Consider the following 19961-nt stretch of genomic DNA (forward strand, 5'->3'; position numbering starts at 1 on the left):
AGTAACACTACTGCCTTCACAATATGTAAGTAAACCTTATTTATCACTTTAAAATTGTATGTATGTTTATCCCATATCCATAGCTGATTAAAAAGATGATAACAATGGTGATTATCATCATCAACATCATCATCATTATTATTATTATTATTATTATTATTATTATTATTATTATTATTATTATCATGTACATATATGAAAGGATTGCACAAATTTAGTCTATTTTGCTTTGACATTAGATAAATTAATGCTCATGATTTATTTAAATTATTATTGTGGAATTTTGAATTGTGGGTTGTGAGGTCTATGATCTAATGTAAATGATGGCTAATATAACAGGATCATTTGCAACATATGCTGCACAATGTAATGACTGTAATATGGTGCTAAGACAATCAATAGTTTGAATGAAATGAAAAAATAAAAAACAAAATAAAGGAAATTATCTTTGCTTACAGTATGTCTATGGGTGCTGTTTAGTGGGAATGGAGTCCAAAGTACAACACCATTTACAACAGAAACCACAGAAAGGACAACTGAATCCAAATTACCAACAATAGAACTGACCACTAGCACTCTATCCACAACAGAGGCTACAACAACCACACAGCCAACAACAGAAGAAACAACTGCATCTACAACTACTGTAGTCGCAAGCACTACAACTAAGGAACAAACAACATCAGTGGAAACAACAACAGCTACAAGTCTACCATCGACTAGAATACCTACAACAGATCTGACCAGTACTATAGTGTCCACAACACAGGATGCAACAACAGAATTTACCACTTCCACAGTATCAACTACACAGGCTACAACAAGCACAGAACCAACAACAGAAGAAACAACTGCATCTACAACTACTCCAGTTCCAACAACTACAACTGAGGAAGCAACTACAACAGAGGAAAGAACCACAGCTACAACTGTACTGACAACAGTACCAACAACAGAACTGACTGTTAGCACTCTATCCACAACAGAGGCTATAACAACCACACAGCCAACAACAGAAGAAACAACTGTATCTACAACAACTGTAGCCCCAACCAATAGAACTCAGGAACCAAGTACTACAGAGGAAACAACTACAGATACAACTGCATTGACAACAGTACAAACAACAGAACGAACCACTAGTACAGAATCAACTACACAGGTTACAACAAGCACAGAACCAACAACAGTTGAAACAACTCCATCTACAACTACTCTGGCTCCAACCACTCCAACTGAGGAAGCAACAACTACAGAGGAAACAACTACAGCTCCAACTACAACATTAACTACAGCAGCAACATCAGCACTAATCACTAGTAGAGAATCAACTACACAGTTTAGAACAAGCACAGGACCAACAACAGTAGAAACAACTGCATCTACAACTACTCCAGCTCCAACAACTACAACTGAGGAAGCAACAACAACAGAGGAAACAACCACAGCTACAACTGTACTGACAACAGTACCAACAACAGAACTGACCGATAGCACTCTATACACAACACAGGCTATAACAACCACACAGCCAACAACAGAAGAAACAACTGTATCTACAACAACTGTAGCCCCAACCAGTACTACTCAGGAACCAAGTACTACAGAGGAAATAACTACAGATACAACTGCACTGACAACAGCACAAACAACAGAACTAACCACTCATACAGAATCAACTACACAAGCTACAACAAGCACTGAACCAACAACAGTTGAAACAACTGCGTCTACAACTACTCCAGCTCCAACAACTACAACTGAGGAAGCAACAAGAACAGAGGAAAGAACCACAGCTACAACTGTACTGACAACAGTACCAACAACAGAACTAACCACTACCACAGAATCAACTACACAGTTTACAACAAACACAGGACCAACAATAGTAGAAACAACTGTATCTACAACTACTCCAGCTCCAACAACTACAACAGAGGAAGCAACAACAACAGAAGAAACAACCACAGCTACAACTGTACTGACAACAGTACCAACAACAGACCTGACCGGTAACATTCTATACAGCACAGAGGCTATAACAACCACACAGCCAACAACAGAAGAAACAACTGCATCTACAACAACTGTAGCCCGAACCAGTACTACACAGGAACCAAGTACTACAGAGGAAATAACTACAGATACAGCTGCACTGACAACAGCACAAACAACAAAACTAACCACTCATACAGAATCAACTACACACGCTACAACAAGCACTAAACCAACAACAGTTGAAACAACTGCATCTACAACTACTCCAACTCCAACCACTCCAACTGAGGAAGCAACAACTACAGAGGAAACAACTACAGCTCCAACCACAACATTATCTACTGCAGCAGCAACAGAACTAACCACTACCACAGCTCCAACGACCCAGTTTACAACAAGCACAGAACCAACAACAGTAGAAACAACTGTATCTACAACTACTCCAGTTCAAACAACAACAACTGAGGAAGCAACAACAACAACAGAGGAAACAACCACAGCTACAACTGTAGTACCAACAGTACCAACAACAGAACTGACCGGTAGCACTCTATACACAACACAGGCTATAACAACCACACAGCCAACAACAGAAGAAACAACTGTATCTACAACCACTGTAGCCCCAATGAGTAGAACTCAGGAACCAAGTACTACAGAGGAAACAACTACAGATACAACTGCACTGATAACAGCACAAACAACAGAACTAACCACTAGAACAGAATCAACTACACAGGCTACAACAACCACAGAACCAACAACAGTAGAAACAACTGCATCTACAACTACTCCAGCTCCAACAACTACAACTGAGGAAGCAACAACAACAGAGGAAACAACCACAGCTACAACTGTACTGACAACAGTACCAAGAACAGAACTGACCGGTAGCACTCTATACACAACACAGGCTATAACAACCACACAGCTAACAACAGAAGAAACAACTGTATCTTCAACCACTGTAGTCCCAACCAGTACAACTCAGGAACCAAGTACTACAGAGGAAACAACTACAGATACAACTGCACTGACAACAGCACGAACAAAAGAACTAACCACTAGTACAGAATCAACTACACAGGCTATAACAACCGCACAACCAAAAACAGAAGAAGCAACTGCATCTACAACAACTGTAGCCCCAACCAGTACTGCTCAGGAACAAAGTACTACAGAGGAAACATCTACAGATACAACTGCACTGACAACAGCACAAACAACAGAACTAACCACTCATACAGAATCAACTACACAAGCTACAACAAGCACTGAACCAACAACAGTTGAAACAACTGCATCTACAACTACTCCAGCTCCAACCACTCCAACTGAGGAAGCAACAACTACAGAGGAAACAACTACAGCTCCAACTACAACATTAACTACAGCAGCAACATCAGCACTAATCACTACCAGAGAATCAACTACACAGTTTAGAACAAGCACAGGACCAACAATAGTAGAAACAACTGTATCTACAACTACTCCAGTTAAAACAACAACAACTGAGGAAGCAACAACAACAGAGGAAACAACCACAGCTACAACTGTACTGACAACAGTACCAACAACAGAATTGACCGGTAGCACTCTATACACAACAGAGGCTATAACAACCACACAGCCAACAACAGAAGAAACAACTGTATCTACAACAACTGTAGCCCCAACCAGTACTACTCAGGAACCAAGTACTACAGAGGAAATAACTACAGATACAACTGCACTGACAACAGCACAAACAACAGAACTAACCACTCATACAGAATCAACTACACAAGCTACAACAAGCACAGGACCAACAACAGTAGAAACAAGTGTATCTACAACTACTCCAGCTCCCACAACAACAGAGGAAGCAACTACAACAGAGGAAACAACCACAGCTACAACTGTACTGACGACAGTACCAACAACAGAACTAACCACTACCACAGAATCAACTACACAGTTTACAACAAGCACTGAACCAACAACAGTTGAAACAACTGCATCTACAACTACTCTAGCTCCAAACACTCCAACTGAGGAAGCAACAACTACAGAGGAAACAACTACAACTCCAACTACAACATTAACTACTGCAGCAGCAACAGAACTAACCACTACCACAGCTCCAACTATACAGTTTACAACAAGCACAGAACCAAGAACAGTACAAACAACTGTATCTACAACTACTCCAGTTCCAACAACTACAACTGAGGAAGCAACTACAACAGAGGAAACAACCACAGCTAGAACTGTACTGACAACAGTACCAACAACAGAACTAGCCACTACCACAGAATCAACTACACAGTTTACAACAAGCACAGGACCAACAATAGTAGAAACAAATGTATCTACAACTACTCCAGCTCAAACAACTACAACAGGAGAAGCAACAACAACAGAGGAAACAACTACAGCTCCAACTACAACATTAGCTACAGCATCAACAACAGAACTAACCACTACCACAGAATCAACTACACAGTTTACAACAAGCACAGGACCAACAACAGTAGAAACAACTGTGTCTACAACTACTCCAGCTCCAACAACTACAACAGAGGAAGCAAAAACAACAGAGGAAACAACCACAGCTACAACTGTACTGACAACAGTACCAACAACAGAACTAGCCACTACCACAGAATCAACTACACAGTTTACAACAAGCACAGGACTAACAACAGTAGAAACAAATGTATCTACAACTACTCCAGCTCCAACAACTACAACAGAGGAAGCAACAACAACAGAGGAAACAACCACAGCTACAACTGTACTGACAACAGTACCAACAACAGAACTAGCCACTACCATAGAATCAACTACACAGTTTACAACAAGCACAGGACCAACAACAGTAGAAACAAATGTATCTACAACTACTCCAGCTCAAACAACTACAACAGGAGAAGCAACAACAACAGAGGAAACAACTACAGCTCCAACTACAACATTAGCTACAGCAGCAACAACAGAACTAACCACTACCACAGAATCAACTACACAGTTTACAACAAGCACAGGACCAACAACAGTAGAAACAAGTGCATCTACAACTACTCCAGCTCCCTCAACAACAGAGGAAGCAACTACAACAGAGGAAACATCCACAGCTAGAACTGTACTGACAACAGTACCAACAACAGAACTAGCCACTAACTCAGAATCAACTACACAGATTACAACAAGCACACAGCCAATAACAGAAGAAACAACTGCATCTACAACAACTGTAGCCCCAACCAGTACTACACAGGAACCAAGTACTACAGAGGAAACAACTACAGATACAACTACAACATTAACTACAGCAGCAACAGAACTAGCCACTACCACAGAATCAACTACACAGTTTAGAACAAGCACAGGACCAACAATAGTAGAAAGAACTCTATCTACAACTACTCCAGTTCCAACAACAACAACTGAGGAAGCAACAACAACAGAGGAAACAACCACAGCTACAACTGTACTGACAACAGTACCAACAACAGAACTGACTGGTAGCAGTCTATACACAACAGAGGCTATAACAACCACACAGCCAACAACAGAAGAAACAACTGCATCTACAACAACTGTAGCCCCAACCAATAGAACTCAGGAACCAAGTACTACAGAGGAAATAACTACAGATACAAGTGCATTGACAACAGTACAAACAACAGAACGAACCACTAGTACAGAATCAACTACACAGGTTACAACAAGCACAGAACCAACAACAGTTGAAACAACTGCATCTACAACTACTCTAGCTCCAACCACTCCAACTGAGGAAGCAACAACTACAGAGGAAACAACTACAACTCCAACTACAACATTAACTACTGCAGCAGCAACAGAACTAACCACTACCACAGCTCCAACTATACAGTTTACAACAAGCACAGAACCAACAACAGTAGAAACAACTGTATCTACAACTACTCCAGTTCCAACAACTACAACTGAGGAAGCAAAAACAACAGAGGAAACAACCACAGCTACAACTGTACTGACAACAGTACCAACAACAGAACTAGCCACTACCACAGAATCAACTACACAGTTTACAACAAGCACAGGACAAACAACAGTAGAAACAACTGCATCTACAACTACTCCAGCTCAAACAGCTACAACAGAGGAAGCAACAACAAGAGAGGAAACAACCACAGCTACAACTGTACTGACAACAGTACCAACAACAGAACTGACCGGTAGCACTCTATACACAACACAGGCTATAACAACCACACAGCCAACAACAGAAGAAACAACTGTATCTACAACAACTGTAGTCCCAACCAGTACAACTCAGGAACCAAGTACTACAGAGGAAACAACTACAGATACAACTGCACTGACAACAGCACGAACAACAGAACTAACCACTAGTACAGAATCAACTACACAGGCTACAACAACAGTACAAACAACTGTATCTACAACTACTCCAGTTCCAACAACTACAACTGAGGAAGCAACTACAACAGAGGAAACAACCACAGCTAGAACTGTACTGACAAAAGTACCAACAACAGAACTGACTGTTAGCACACTATCCACAACAGAGGCTATAACAACCACACAGCCAACAACAGAAGAAACAACTGCATCTACAACAACTGTAGCCCCAACCAGTAATACTCAGGAACCAAGTACTACAGAGGAAACATCTACAGATACAACTGCACTGACAACAGCACAAACAACAGAACTAACCACTCATACAGAATCAACTACACAAGCTACAACAAGCACTGAACCAACAACAGTTGAAACAACTGCATCTACAACTACTCCAGCTCCAACCACTCCAACTGAGGAAGCAATAACTACAGAGGAAACAACTACAGCTCCAACTACAACATTAACTACAGCAGCAACATCAGCACTAATCACTACCAGAGAATCAACTACACAGTTTAGAACAAGCACAGGACCAACAATAGTAGAAACAACTGTATCTACAACTACTCCAGTTAAAACAACAACAACTGAGGAAGCAACAACAACAGAGGAAACAACCACAGCTACAACTGTACTGACAACAGTACCAACAACAGAATTGACCGGTAGCACTCTATACACAACAGAGGCTATAACAACCACACAGCCAACAACAGAAGAAACAACTGTATCTACAACTACTCCAGCTCCAACAACTACAACTGAGGAAGCAACAACAACAGAGGAAAGAACCACAGCTACAACTGTACTGACAACAGTACCAACAACAGAACTAGCCACTACCACAGAATCAACTACACAGTTTAGAACAAGCACAGGACCAACAATAGTAGAAACAACTCTATCTACAACTACTCCAGTTCCAACAACAACAACTGAGGAAGCAACAACAACAGAGGAAACAACCACAGCTAGAACTGTACTGACAACAGTACCAACAACAGAACTGACTGGTAGCAGTCTATACACAACAGAGGCTATAACAACCACACAGCCAACAACAGAAGAAACAACTGCATCTACAACAACTGTAGCCCCAACCAATAGAACTCAGGAACCAAGTACTACAGAGAAAACAACTACAGATACAACTGCATTGACAACAGTACAAACAACAGAACGAACCACTAGTACAGAATCAACTACACAGGCTACAACAAGCACAGAACCAACAACAGTTGAAACAACTGCATCTACAACTACTCCAGCTCCAACCACTCCAACTGAGGAAGCAACAACTACAGAGGAAACAACTACAGCTCCAACTACAACATTAACTACAGCAGCAACATCAGCACTAATCACTACCAGAGAATCAACTACACAGTTTAGAACAAGCACAGGACCAACAATAGTAGAAACAACTGTATCTACAACTACTCCAGTTAAAACAACAACAACTGAGGAAGCAACAACAACAGAGGAAACAACCACAGCTACAACTGTACTGACAACAGTACCAACAACAGAATTGACCGGTAGCACTCTATACACAACAGAGGCTATAACAACCACACAGCCAACAACAGAAGAAACAACTGTATCTACAACAACTGTAGCCCCAACCAGTACTACTCAGGAACCAAGTACTACAGAGGAAATAACTACAGATACAACTGCACTGACAACAGCACAAACAACAGAACTAACCACTCATACAGAATCAACTACACAAGCTACAACAAGCACTGAACCAACAACAGTTGAAACAACTGCATCTACAACTACTCCAGCTCCAACAACTACAACTGAGGAAGCAACAAGAACAGAGGAAAGAACCACAGCTACAACTGTACTGACAACAGTACCAACAACAGAACTAGCCACTACCACAGAATCAACTACACAGTTTAGAACAAGCACAGGACCAACAATAGTAGAAACAACTGTATCTACAACTACTCCAGTTCCAACAACAACAACTGAGGAAGCAACAACAACAGAGGAAACAACCACAGCTACAACTGTACTGACAACAGTACCAACAACAGAACTGACTGGTAGCAGTCTATACACAACAGAGGCTATAACAACCACACAGCCAACAACAGAAGAAACAACTGCATCTACAACAACTGTAGCCCCAACCAATAGAACTCAGGAACCAAGTACTACAGAGGAAACAACTACAGATACAACTGCATTGACAACAGTACAAACAACAGAACGAACCAATAGTACAGAATCAACTACACAGGCTACAACAAGCACAGAACCAACAACAGTTGAAACAACTGCATCTACAACTACTCTAGCTCCAACCACTCCAACTGAGGAAGCAACAACTACAGAGGAAACAACTACAACTCCAACTACAACATTAACTACTGCAGCAGCAACAGAACTAACCACTACCACAGCTCCAACTATACAGTTTACAACAAGCACAGAACCAACAACAGTAGAAACAACTGTATCTACAACTACTCCAGTTCCAACAACTACAACTGAGGAAGCAACAACAACAGAGGAAACAACCACAGCTACAACTACAACATTAACTACAGCAGCAACAACAGAACTAACCACTACCACAGAATCAACTACACAGTTTACAACAAGCACAGCACCAACAACAGTAGAAACAACTGTATCTACAACTACTCCAGCTCCCACAACAACAACAGAGGAAGCAACTACAACAGAGGAAACAACCACATCTACAATGGTAGTGACTATAGCACCAACAACAGAACTGTCAACTACACAGTCTACAACAAGCACAAGACCAACAAGTACAGACACAATTACTCCTGCAAGTAGTACAGCTTTAATTACTACAGTTGAAACTTCAATATCTACAGAGGAACGTCCAACTACATCACCCAGAACTGCACAACCAATAAGAACTACTACTGGGTCTACAACACAATCTCCAACTTCTACAGCAACACCTTCATTAATGTACTACTTTCTGGCACATAAATGAGTAAAGAATTATATATTCATACTGAAATCTGATACTAAATGTATGTATAATGCTTTAATTTTTTTTAGACCTGATTCAGCTGTGGTCCAGACCAGGATGGTCTTCAGTTCCTCCTCTCCCATTCCCAGTGAGAGTTTGGTCCTCAGTGCGATTCAGACTCTTCTCAGTGCTCGACTCACAAACCTCTCTGACTCTGTAAAAGTGCTGAACTTCACCTATGATAGTATGTTTTCTTTTACTTTTCTTTTTCTTTCTTGTCCTATCCATATTTGAGCTAAAACATTATTATGGACATTTGATTTGTTCCACAGAAATTTCAGAAACCTCCTATGCAGTCATCTTCACATTGAGCATCAGTAACATCAGCATGTCTAAGAACCCTGACCTCAGGAACGACACCTACACCCAAGTGGAGAACATCATCAATAACGCTGTGAGTGTACATGATCAGGCACATATGAACATTCTAACAAATGTCTATAGATAGGGTGGGATTCAAATTCAGAGTTATGAATTAGTCCAAAAATTCACAGTGAACACAGGGCTATCTGAGACACGACAGACTCATAGCAGGGAATCTGCTAAAGATCCCAAACCCTAGAAGGCAGGTGCATATATAACAGCAGGGCAGAATCATAAATCATTAATACATGGACCTGCAGTGGAGGTATTAAAACGGGTCAGTACTGCAGAACATAAGTAGTGGCAAGAAGTTGCAATGGCAGACATCTAGGTATAAATTCATACATTTAAAATCTATATTCTGAATATATATATATTTCTGTGAAGCTGCTTTGGGACAAAGTCCATTGTTAAAAGTGCTATATCAATAAAAGTGAATTAAATTGAATCCAACATGCTATATAAATATGTAGTAATATACATGAGTGCAAATTACTGTCAGGTGTGCAAAGTAGTTCAGAATTGAGGATTAGGCTGACCTCCTGTGGTCGGTGGGAGAGGTCCAGGTAGTGGTTGTTACCAATGAGTCCTTGTCTTCAGAATTTGTTCTAGTACAACATACAGTTACACATGGTGCACTTATAAAACCCAACATCAATTTAACATTGACACCTAAATTGTTTCTGAAAATCAAATTCAAATATAAAGTGATGTCTATATTCATCTTTTGAAAACCTTTACAACATTTTCTTTTAATTGTAGGTAGAAAAATGGCTCCAAAAATTGTAAAATGGAATGTTCTTATATTAGCGTAGATTAAATCTCATTATTTATCTGTCTGTCTCCAGCTAAACACGCTTCTAAATGAACCTGGTGCAGAACCAATCAAACCCCAGAGCTCTTTCTTCAAGTAAGTTCACAGTAGTATTCTTTCCTCTCTCAAAATACTGTTTGGTAATTATTATTGTAAAGTGAATTGTATTGTGATGTTTGTGATTTCTTCTACTGGTAACAGGAGTTCAGGAAACCAGGTTAATGGTGACATGGAGTACTACTTCCAAGATGGAGACACCAAAATACCAGCAGCCTTCCTGAATGAGCTAACACCTGTGTAAGTGTCCTGATATCAATTTCACAAGTTTCTATTTAATCAGTGTGTTCTCACACTCTGTGTTTAATATCTGAGTATTGATATATATATATATATATATATATATATATATATTTAATAACAGATCATTTCAACCATGTGTATGTAATGGAGAATTAAATTTTCATCCGATTGTGAAAAATAATCAGCATAAAGCTTTGTATCTGCAAATAACAATGATGCTTTGTCTTTTCAGGTCTGGTTCAGCTGTGGTTCAGACCAGGATGGTCTTCAATACCTCCTCTCCTGTTCCCAGTGAGAGATTGGTCCTCAGTGCGATCCAGACTCTTCTCAGTGCTCGACTCACAAACCTCTCTGACTTTGTAAAAGTGCTGAACTTCACCTCTGAGAGTATGTTTTCTTTACTAATACATATTACAACTTTTCACATCATTGTCCTATCCATATTTGAGCTAAAACATTATTATGGACATTTGATTTGTTCCACAGAAATTTCAGACACCTCCTATGCAGTCAACTTCACATTGAGCATCAGTAACATCAGCATGTCTAAGAACCCTGACTTCAGGAACGACACCTACACCCAAGTGGAGAACATCAACAATAACGTTGTGAGTGTACATGACCATTTGCCTATCTACATTCTAACAAATATTCAGAGATGGCGATGGATCCTATTGCAGCGTTTAATAAAAACATTTGTAAAAATCAAACAGTGTTAATGTCAACACAGTAACCCCTGGGTTGTATGAGGCTGGGCAGACTCACAGTGGGGTAATCATCAAAGGTCAAAACACTAGGAAGCAGATGCAGACAAAGAAGCAGATCAAGATCATGAATCAGTAATCAAATATAGGACTATAATGGGGGACTTAAAGGGTCAGGAATATCTATCCTACATATAAAACATGATGTCTATATTCTTCAACTGAAAATCTATGAAACTGTTTTTATATGTAAAAGACAAAATATTTACACAAACAGTACAATGGAATGTTCTTTTATCTCACAGAAAATCTGATTATTTATCTTTCTGTTTCCAGCTAAACACACTTCTAAATGAACCTGGTGCAGAACCATTTGAATCCCAGAGCTCTTTCTTCACGTAAGCTCACAGCAGTATTCTTTCCTCTCTCAAAATACTGTTTGGTAATTATTATTGTAAAGTGAATTGTGTTGTGATGTTTGTGATTTCTTCTTCTGGTAACAGGAGTTCAGGAAACCAGGTTAATGGTGATATGGATTACTACTTCCAAGATGGAACCACCAAAACACCAGCAGCCTTCCAGAATGAGCTAACACCTGTGTAAGTGTCCTGATATCAATTTCACAAGTTTCTATTTAATCAATGTGTTCTCACACTCTGTGTTTAATATCTGATTATGAATGTATATTTAATAACAGATCATTTCAACCATGTGTATGTAATGGACAATGGAATTATCATCCGGATTGTGAAGAATAATCAGCATAAAGCTTTGTATCTGCAAATAACAATGACTCTCTGTCTTTTCAGATCTGGTTCAGCTGTGGTTCAGACCAGGATGATCTTCAATTCCTCCTCTCCTGTTCCCAGTGAGAGTTTGGTCCTCAGTGCGATCCAGACTCTTCTCAGTGCTCGACTGACAAACCTCTCTGACTCTGTAAAAGTGCAGAACTTCACCTACGAGAGTATGTTTTCTTTACTAATACATACTACAACTTTTCACATCATTGTCCTATCCATATTTGAGCTAAAACATTATTATGGACATTTGATTTGTTCCACAGAAATTTCAGACACCTCCTATGCAGTCAACTTCACATTGAGCATCAGTAACATCAGCATGTCTAAGAACCCTGACTTCAGGAACGACACCTACACCCAAGTGGAGAACATCAACAATAACGTTGTGAGTGTACATGACCATTTGCCTATCTACATTCTAACAAATATTCAGAGATGGCGATGGATCCTATTGCAGCGTTTAATAAAAACATTTGTAAAAATCAAACAGTGTTAATGTCAACACAGTAACCCCTGGGTTGTATGAGGCTGGGCAGACTCACAGTGGGGTAATCATCAAAGGTCAAAACACTAGGAAGCAGATGCAGACAAAGAAGCAGATCAAGATCATGAATCAGTAATCAAATATAGGACTATAATGGGGGACTTAAAGGGTCAGGAATATCTATCCTACATATAAAACATGATGTCTATATTCTTCAACTGAAAATCTATGAAACTGTTTTTATATGTAAAAGACAAAATATTTACACAAACAGTACAATGGAATGTTCTTTTATCTCACAGAAAATCTGATTATTTATCTTTCTGTTTCCAGCTAAACACACTTCTAAATGAACCTGGTGCAGAACCATTTGAATCCCAGAGCTCTTTCTTCACGTAAGCTCACAGCAGTATTCTTTCCTCTCTCAAAATACTGTTTGGTAATTATTATTGTAAAGTGAATTGTGTTGTGATGTTTGTGATTTCTTCTTCTGGTAACAGGAGTTCAGGAAACCAGGTTAATGGTGATATGGATTACTACTTCCAAGATGGAACCACCAAAACACCAGCAGCCTTCCAGAATGAGCTAACACCTGTGTAAGTGTCCTGATATCAATTTCACAAGTTTCTATTTAATCAGTGTGTTCTCACACTCTGTGTTTAATATCTGAGTATTTATATATATATATATATATATATATATATATATATATATATATATATATATATATATATATATATTTAATAACAGATCATTTCAACCATGTGTATGTAATGGAGAATTAAATTTTCATCCGATTGTGAAAAATAATCAGCATAAAGCTTTGTATCTGCAAATAATAATGATGCTTTGTCTTTTCAGGTCTGGTTCAGCTGTGGTTCAGACCAGGATGGTCTTCAATACCTCCTCTCCTGTTCCCAGTGAGAGATTGGTCCTCAGTGCAATCCAGACTCTTCTCAGTGCTCGACTCACAAACCTCTCTGACTTTGTAAAAGTGCTGAACTTCACCTCTGAGAGTATGTTTTCTTTACTAATACATATTACAACTTTTCACATCATTGTCCTATCCATATTTGAGCTAAAACATTATTATGGACATTTGATTTGTTCCACAGAAATTTCAGACACCTCCTATGCAGTCAACTTCACATTGAGCATCAGTAACATCAGCATGTCTAAGAACCCTGACTTCAGGAACGACACCTACACCCAAGTGGAGAACATCAACAATAACGTTGTGAGTGTACATGACCATTTGCCTATCTACATTCTAACAAATATTCAGAGATGGCGATGGATCCTATTGCAGCGTTTAATAAAAACATTTGTAAAAATCAAACAGTGTTAATGTCAACACAGTAACCCCTGGGTTGTATGAGGCTGGGCAGACTCACAGTGGGGTAATCATCAAAGGTCAAAACACTAGGAAGCAGATGCAGACAAAGAAGCAGATCAAGATCATGAATCAGTAATCAAATATAGGACTATAATGGGGGACTTAAAGGGTCAGGAATATCTATCCTACATATAAAACATGATGTCTATATTCTTCAACTGAAAATCTATGAAACTGTTTTTATATGTAAAAGACAAAATATTTACACAAACAGTACAATGGAATGTTCTTTTATCTCACAGAAAATCTGATTATTTATCTTTCTGTTTCCAGCTAAACACACTTCTAAATGAACCTGGTGCAGAACCATTTGAATCCCAGAGCTCTTTCTTCACGTAAGCTCACAGCAGTATTCTTTCCTCTCTCAAAATACTGTTTGGTAATTATTATTGTAAAGTGAATTGTGTTGTGATGTTTGTGATTTCTTCTTCTGGTAACAGGAGTTCAGGAAACCAGGTTAATGGTGATATGGATTACTACTTCCAAGATGGAACCACCAAAACACCAGCAGCCTTCCAGAATGAGCTAACACCTGTGTAAGTGTCCTGATATCAATTTCAAAAGTTTCTATTTAATCAATGTGTTCTCACACTCTGTGTTTAATATCTGATTATGAATGTATATTTAATAACAGATCATTTCAACCATGTGTATGTAATGGACAATGGAATTATCATCCGGATTGTGAAGAATAATCAGCATAAAGCTTTGTATCTGCAAATAACAATGACTCTCTGTCTTTTCAGATCTGGTTCAGCTGTGGTTCAGACCAGGATGATCTTCAATTCCTCCTCTCCTGTTCCCAGTGAGAGTTTGGTCCTCAGTGCGATCCAGACTCTTCTCAGTGCTCGACTGACAAACCTCTCTGACTCTGTAAAAGTGCTGAACTTCACCTACGAGAGTATGTTTTCTTTACTAATACATACTACAACTTTTCACATCATTGTCCTATCCATATTTGAGCTAAAACATTATTATGGACATTTGATTTGTTCCACAGAAATTTCAGACACCTCCTATGCAGTCAACTTCACATTGAGCATCAGTAACATCAGCATGTCTAAGAACCCTGACTTCAGGAACGACACCTACACCCAAGTGGAGAACATCAACAATAACGTTGTGAGTGTACATGACCATTTGCCTATTTACATTCTAACAAATATTCAGAGATGGCGATGGATCCTATTGCAGCGTTTAATAAAAACATTTGTAAAAATCAAACAGTGTTAATGTCAACACAGTAACCCCTGGGTTGTATGAGGCTGGGCAGACTCACAGTGGGGTAATCATCAAAGGTCAAAACACTAGGAAGCAGATGCAGACAAAGAAGCAGATCAAGATCATGAATCAGTAATCAAATATAGGACTATAATGGGGGACTTAAAGGGTCAGGAATATCTATCCTACATATAAAACATGATGTCTATATTCTTCAACTGAAAATCTATGAAACTGTTTTTATATGTAAAAGACAAAATATTTACACAAACAGTACAATGGAATGTTCTTTTATCTCACAGAAAATCTGATTATTTATCTTTCTGTTTCCAGCTAAACACACTTCTAAATGAACCTGGTGCAGAACCATTTGAATCCCAGAGCTCTTTCTTCACGTAAGCTCACAGCAGTATTCTTTCCTCTCTCAAAATACTGTTTGGTAATTATTATTGTAAAGTGAATTGTATTGTGATGTTTGTGATTTCTTCTACTGTTAACAGGAGTTCAGGAAACCAGGAAAATGGTGATATGGATTACTACTTCCAAGATGGAGACACCAAAACACCAGCAGCCTTCCTGAATGAGCTTAAACCTGTGTAAGTGTCCTGATATTAAATTCACAAGTATGTATTTTTAATCTGTGTGTTCTCAGAACGTGTTATGAATGTCATCTAATTAAAATTCATGATAGATTTTGTTATTTTGATTTTTACTCAATGTTCATTATCCCTTATTTACTTTATTTATTTAATGAGTGGCTAACTATTCTTCTTTATCTCCCTCTTTTTCTTGATTTCTTTAATTAAATATTTTGTATTTTTTCCTCCTACTTCAGATTGGGGAATGTCCTGATACGTATTCGTCTAGTTTTTAAGAACTTGACCAGAGTACCTAGTGAGGCTGATCTTCTCAATGCTGCTAATGCTCTGCTGGACTCAAAGATTAGAAGAAGACGATCACTTGTAATACAAACACTGAGTGATCCTGTGAGCATACAGGATGTCATCTATGAAAGTGAGTCTTGAAATTGTAATTAAAAATGTCAAATATAATGTATTTTCTCTGAAGGTCTCATTTATAATTTAATTATATTATTTTCAGAAATTGGCAACAACTCCTACATTATAAGCTTTGCATTTCAAATCACCAATGTGACCATCTCCAAGGACCTTCAGCTGAGGAACGGAACATATGATTTAATTCAAAACACCATCAACAGCCTGGTAAGTGTAAGCCATTGTTTTCTGTCCCAAAATTTCTTTACACAGTAAAATAAGATTTATTTTGACTATGTTCATTTAAAACTTATTTTTACCCCCTTTTATTAGCTGAACACTATTCTGAATGTGAAAGATGCTCCTGCATTTGTCTTTCCACAAGCAAACTACACGTAAGTGCCTTCTTTTCTCAAGCCCTTTACAAAATAGATAAAAAATAATAATTTTCAACATCATCTTTTAAGAATAAAATTGAAGAGTAATCTGTGAGATACTGATTTACGAACTCTCTCTGGTGCCGTTACACTAAACTGAGTAAAATGAGCAGCTCTTTCAGCATTGGAGAGAACTGTTGGAACGAGTCTAGTCTTAGAATGAACAGATGGTCAAGAATTTCAGAAATGGTACCATTAGGATGCAATTAACTTTCACAGGGATATTTAGTAATAGAGGTAAAGGACTGAATATGGACTGGCTTAAAGGATTTAGAGGTTTTCTTACAAACAGATGTGTGGAAGTATAGATTTTTGGTGTAAATCATGAGCAAACAAATTAAAGCACAGAGCAATTCACAAAGATGTAGAACGCAATAAGTCAGGCGATCTGGTTAAGACTGGGCTAGGCTAACTCAAACTCAATAACAAGGCACACGAAACCAGGAAAGTAAAGCACAATACAAACAAGGCTAAGTAACATAACCCTCAAACTGCAGGAGCAAGACTGTACAATTATCTGGTGAAAGTCTGGTTTAATTTAAGTATTTTTAGAATGTGAGAGGGTGGCTGGTTGTGGGGTGGGGGTTGGGACATGAGTTGCTCTGAACACACCTTACTTCTTCTGACATCCACAATATATCATTACACCTTTTCTGTCCTCCGTATATCACATCCCCCCTTCACAGTCATATAAACTTGTGTGACTATAACAGGTACACTACTTACAATACACAGGGGTGCTGTATCATGGCTGAGTCTGTAGTCTGGCCTCAGCTTCCTAACAAGCTGGGAGCAATTCATCCACAGTAGGAATTGTGTATCACCAATGCATAATGGTTGTATTTGGTTGTCTCATATTGAGACATAATCTGATATATTTGCCTGCCTTGGGGACTATCACACCCATGGAGTTGCACCATTAACAGGTTCAATAATACCAAGCTCTAAAAGTTCCTTAATTTTAGCTTTGACTGCATCTCTTGTGTAGAAAGGAATGCATGGTTGCTTTAGCATGTTTACCTCGGTCTTGGCAACATGCATAAACTAACATTGTTAGACAGATTTCTAGACAGGAGAGCAGCACCTCCTTAACAGACCAGGTCTACTGAAAAAGTGCTCTAAGGAACCTGACCCTATTTGCTGGACAGCACTTACACAACCTTCAATTCAGCAACATTCTCCTGCAATACATTTTGTCACCACACCATGCAGGGGTGGCACCAGAGTATACTTCTGACTGAGATAAAATTACTTAATGGTGATACCTGATTGGTGAATCCACACATCATTAACAAGATGCATAATGATTTTAATTTCAACTATACTTTCAACTTGCTTTGATGTTGTCACCATGGCACTTGGAATATGGTCTATGGTTTTCCCTGTCTCTATAAATCATATTTTGTAAAGTAGAATTTCCAGTGTTTATACAACAAGTACAATAGAATAACCTTTTGGCAATGTGATTTGATGATTAGTGTCCCTTTGGTTTGGTTTTCAACTATGCAATTGAACACCACCCATGTTGTTGAAGAGTCAGAGTCTGATCCTCCACTAATCAGCATGAATTGGATTAAAATCTATAAAGCTAGGAAGCAATGTTAGGTCTAATACTAAAACAAAGCCAGGAATGAAACCAAGATTAAAACTGGGGAACTTTTTTTAAAACCACATGCCTCTAAAACCACAAGAAACAGCTGTGATTTTTATAGAAGAGACTACAAAGACCATCAGAACAGCTATGTCTATAGAGGCATGAACCCCCACAACAATGTAGAGTAGGATTTGTACAGTTTTTTTTCTGGAAGATTCCATCACTGGCTAGAGGAGCTTTTTCAGTGGGAGACAGTTCAGTGTAAATAGTTCTTTGTCAAAGCCATGGGACAAAGGACACCATACATAACATAAATTAGAACTGAATACAGACTCTTAAAATCATGTTTTCTTTTCCTCCAGGTTTAATGGTACAGCAATTGAGGCTAATTTCGAATACATCTTTGTGGAAGGTGAAACCAAGTGGACACCAAGTGGATTTCTTTCTGCAATTCTCAACATTAGTGAGTTGTCGACCTTCACCACTCCTGCTGCTCAAACCGAATCCACTGTCCATGTAGTCCTGAGGCCCACCACTCTTGTTGTGGTTCAGACCAGGATGCTCTTCAATTCCTCCTGTCCTGTTCCCAGTGAGAGTTTGGTCCTCAGAGCAATCCAGACTCTTCTCAGTGCTCAACTCACAAACCTCACTGACTCTGTAAACAGGCTGAACTTCACCTATGAGAGTATGTTTTCTTTACTAATACATATTACAACCTTTCACATCATTGTCCTATCCATATTTGAGCTAAAACATTATTATGGACATTTGATTTATTCCACAGAAATTTCAGAGACCTCCTATGCAGTCTTCTTCACATTGAGCATCAGTAACATCAGCATGTCTAAGAACGCTGAACTCAGGAACGACACCTACACCCAAGTGGAGAACATCATCAATAACGCTGTGAGTGTTCATGACCAGGCACATATGAATATTCTAACAAATGTCTATAGATAGGGTGGGATTCAATTTCAGAGTTATGAATTAGTCCAAAAATTCACAGTGAACACAGGGCTATCTAAGACACGACAGACTAATAGCAGGGAATCAGCTAAAGATCCCAAACCCTAGAAGGCAGGTGCAGACATAACAACAGGGCAGAATCATAAATCAGTAATCAAATATAGGACTATAATGGGGGATTTAAAGGGTCAGGAATATCTATCCTACATATAAAACATGATGTCTACATTCTTCAATTGAAAATCTATGAAACTGTTTTTATTTGTAAAAGACAAAATATTTACACAGTGTATGAATGATCTTATATCTCACAGAAAATCTGATTATTTATCTTTCCTTCTCCAGCTAAACACACTTCTAAATGACGCTGGTGCAGCACCATTTGAACCCCAGAGCTCTTTCTTCACGTAAGTTCACAGCAGTGTTCATTTTTCCTCTGAAAATACCTTTTGGTAATTCTTAT

At 38.7% G+C, this 19961-nt stretch overlaps 2 protein-coding genes and 1 long non-coding RNA gene across 3 annotated transcripts; all 3 read left to right on the plus strand.

The window, feature by feature from the left end:
- The first annotated feature begins 7020 nt into the window (after window positions 1-7020).
- On the plus strand, window positions 7021-9987 carry LOC128632770 (uncharacterized). The gene is made up of 3 exons (XR_008396372.1): window positions 7021-9360; window positions 9454-9608; window positions 9697-9987. It is a non-coding gene; the product is annotated as an uncharacterized LOC128632770 (long non-coding RNA).
- Window positions 9988-10823: 836 nt separating this feature from the next.
- On the plus strand, window positions 10824-12023 carry LOC108261757 (uncharacterized). Its single transcript, XM_053679974.1, has 4 exons — window positions 10824-10898; window positions 11134-11288; window positions 11388-11509; window positions 11942-12023. The coding sequence occupies exons 1-4, from the start codon at window positions 10831-10833 to the stop codon at window positions 12005-12007; spliced, it is 411 nt and encodes a 136-aa protein (XP_053535949.1). The 5' UTR covers window positions 10824-10830; the 3' UTR covers window positions 12008-12023.
- A 2730-nt stretch (window positions 12024-14753) lies between these two features.
- LOC108263779 (uncharacterized) lies at window positions 14754-19909 on the plus strand. The gene is made up of 11 exons (XM_053679987.1): window positions 14754-14821; window positions 15032-15186; window positions 15286-15407; window positions 15840-15901; window positions 16007-16102; window positions 16342-16520; window positions 16608-16729; window positions 16835-16896; window positions 18895-19217; window positions 19317-19438; window positions 19844-19909. Exons 1-11 carry the CDS (start codon window positions 14754-14756, stop codon window positions 19907-19909), a joined length of 1377 nt encoding a protein of 458 aa, XP_053535962.1.
- The last annotated feature ends 52 nt before the right edge of the window (window positions 19910-19961 follow it).

Source organism: Ictalurus punctatus, chromosome 3 (genome assembly GCF_001660625.3).
Source record: "Ictalurus punctatus breed USDA103 chromosome 3, Coco_2.0, whole genome shotgun sequence".
NCBI lineage: Eukaryota > Metazoa > Chordata > Actinopteri > Siluriformes > Ictaluridae > Ictalurus > Ictalurus punctatus.

Bases quoted from the DNA above. Each gene is read 5' to 3' on its own strand.
- LOC108261757 (XM_053679974.1), top strand. From the start codon at position 10,831: ATGGAGTACTACTTCCAAGATGGAGACACCAAAATACCAGCAGCCTTC. The intron at 10,899-11,133 runs GTAAGTGTCCTG...TTGTCTTTTCAG, and splicing joins CTGAATGAGCTAACACCTGT to GTCTGGTTCAGCTGTGGTTC. The intron at 11,289-11,387 runs GTATGTTTTCTT...TTTGTTCCACAG, and splicing joins GCTGAACTTCACCTCTGAGA to AAATTTCAGACACCTCCTAT.
- LOC108263779 (XM_053679987.1), top strand. From the start codon at position 14,754: ATGGATTACTACTTCCAAGATGGAACCACCAAAACACCAGCAGCCTTC. The intron at 16,103-16,341 runs GTAAGTGTCCTG...CTCCTACTTCAG, and splicing joins CTGAATGAGCTTAAACCTGT to ATTGGGGAATGTCCTGATAC. The intron at 19,218-19,316 runs GTATGTTTTCTT...TTTATTCCACAG, and splicing joins GCTGAACTTCACCTATGAGA to AAATTTCAGAGACCTCCTAT.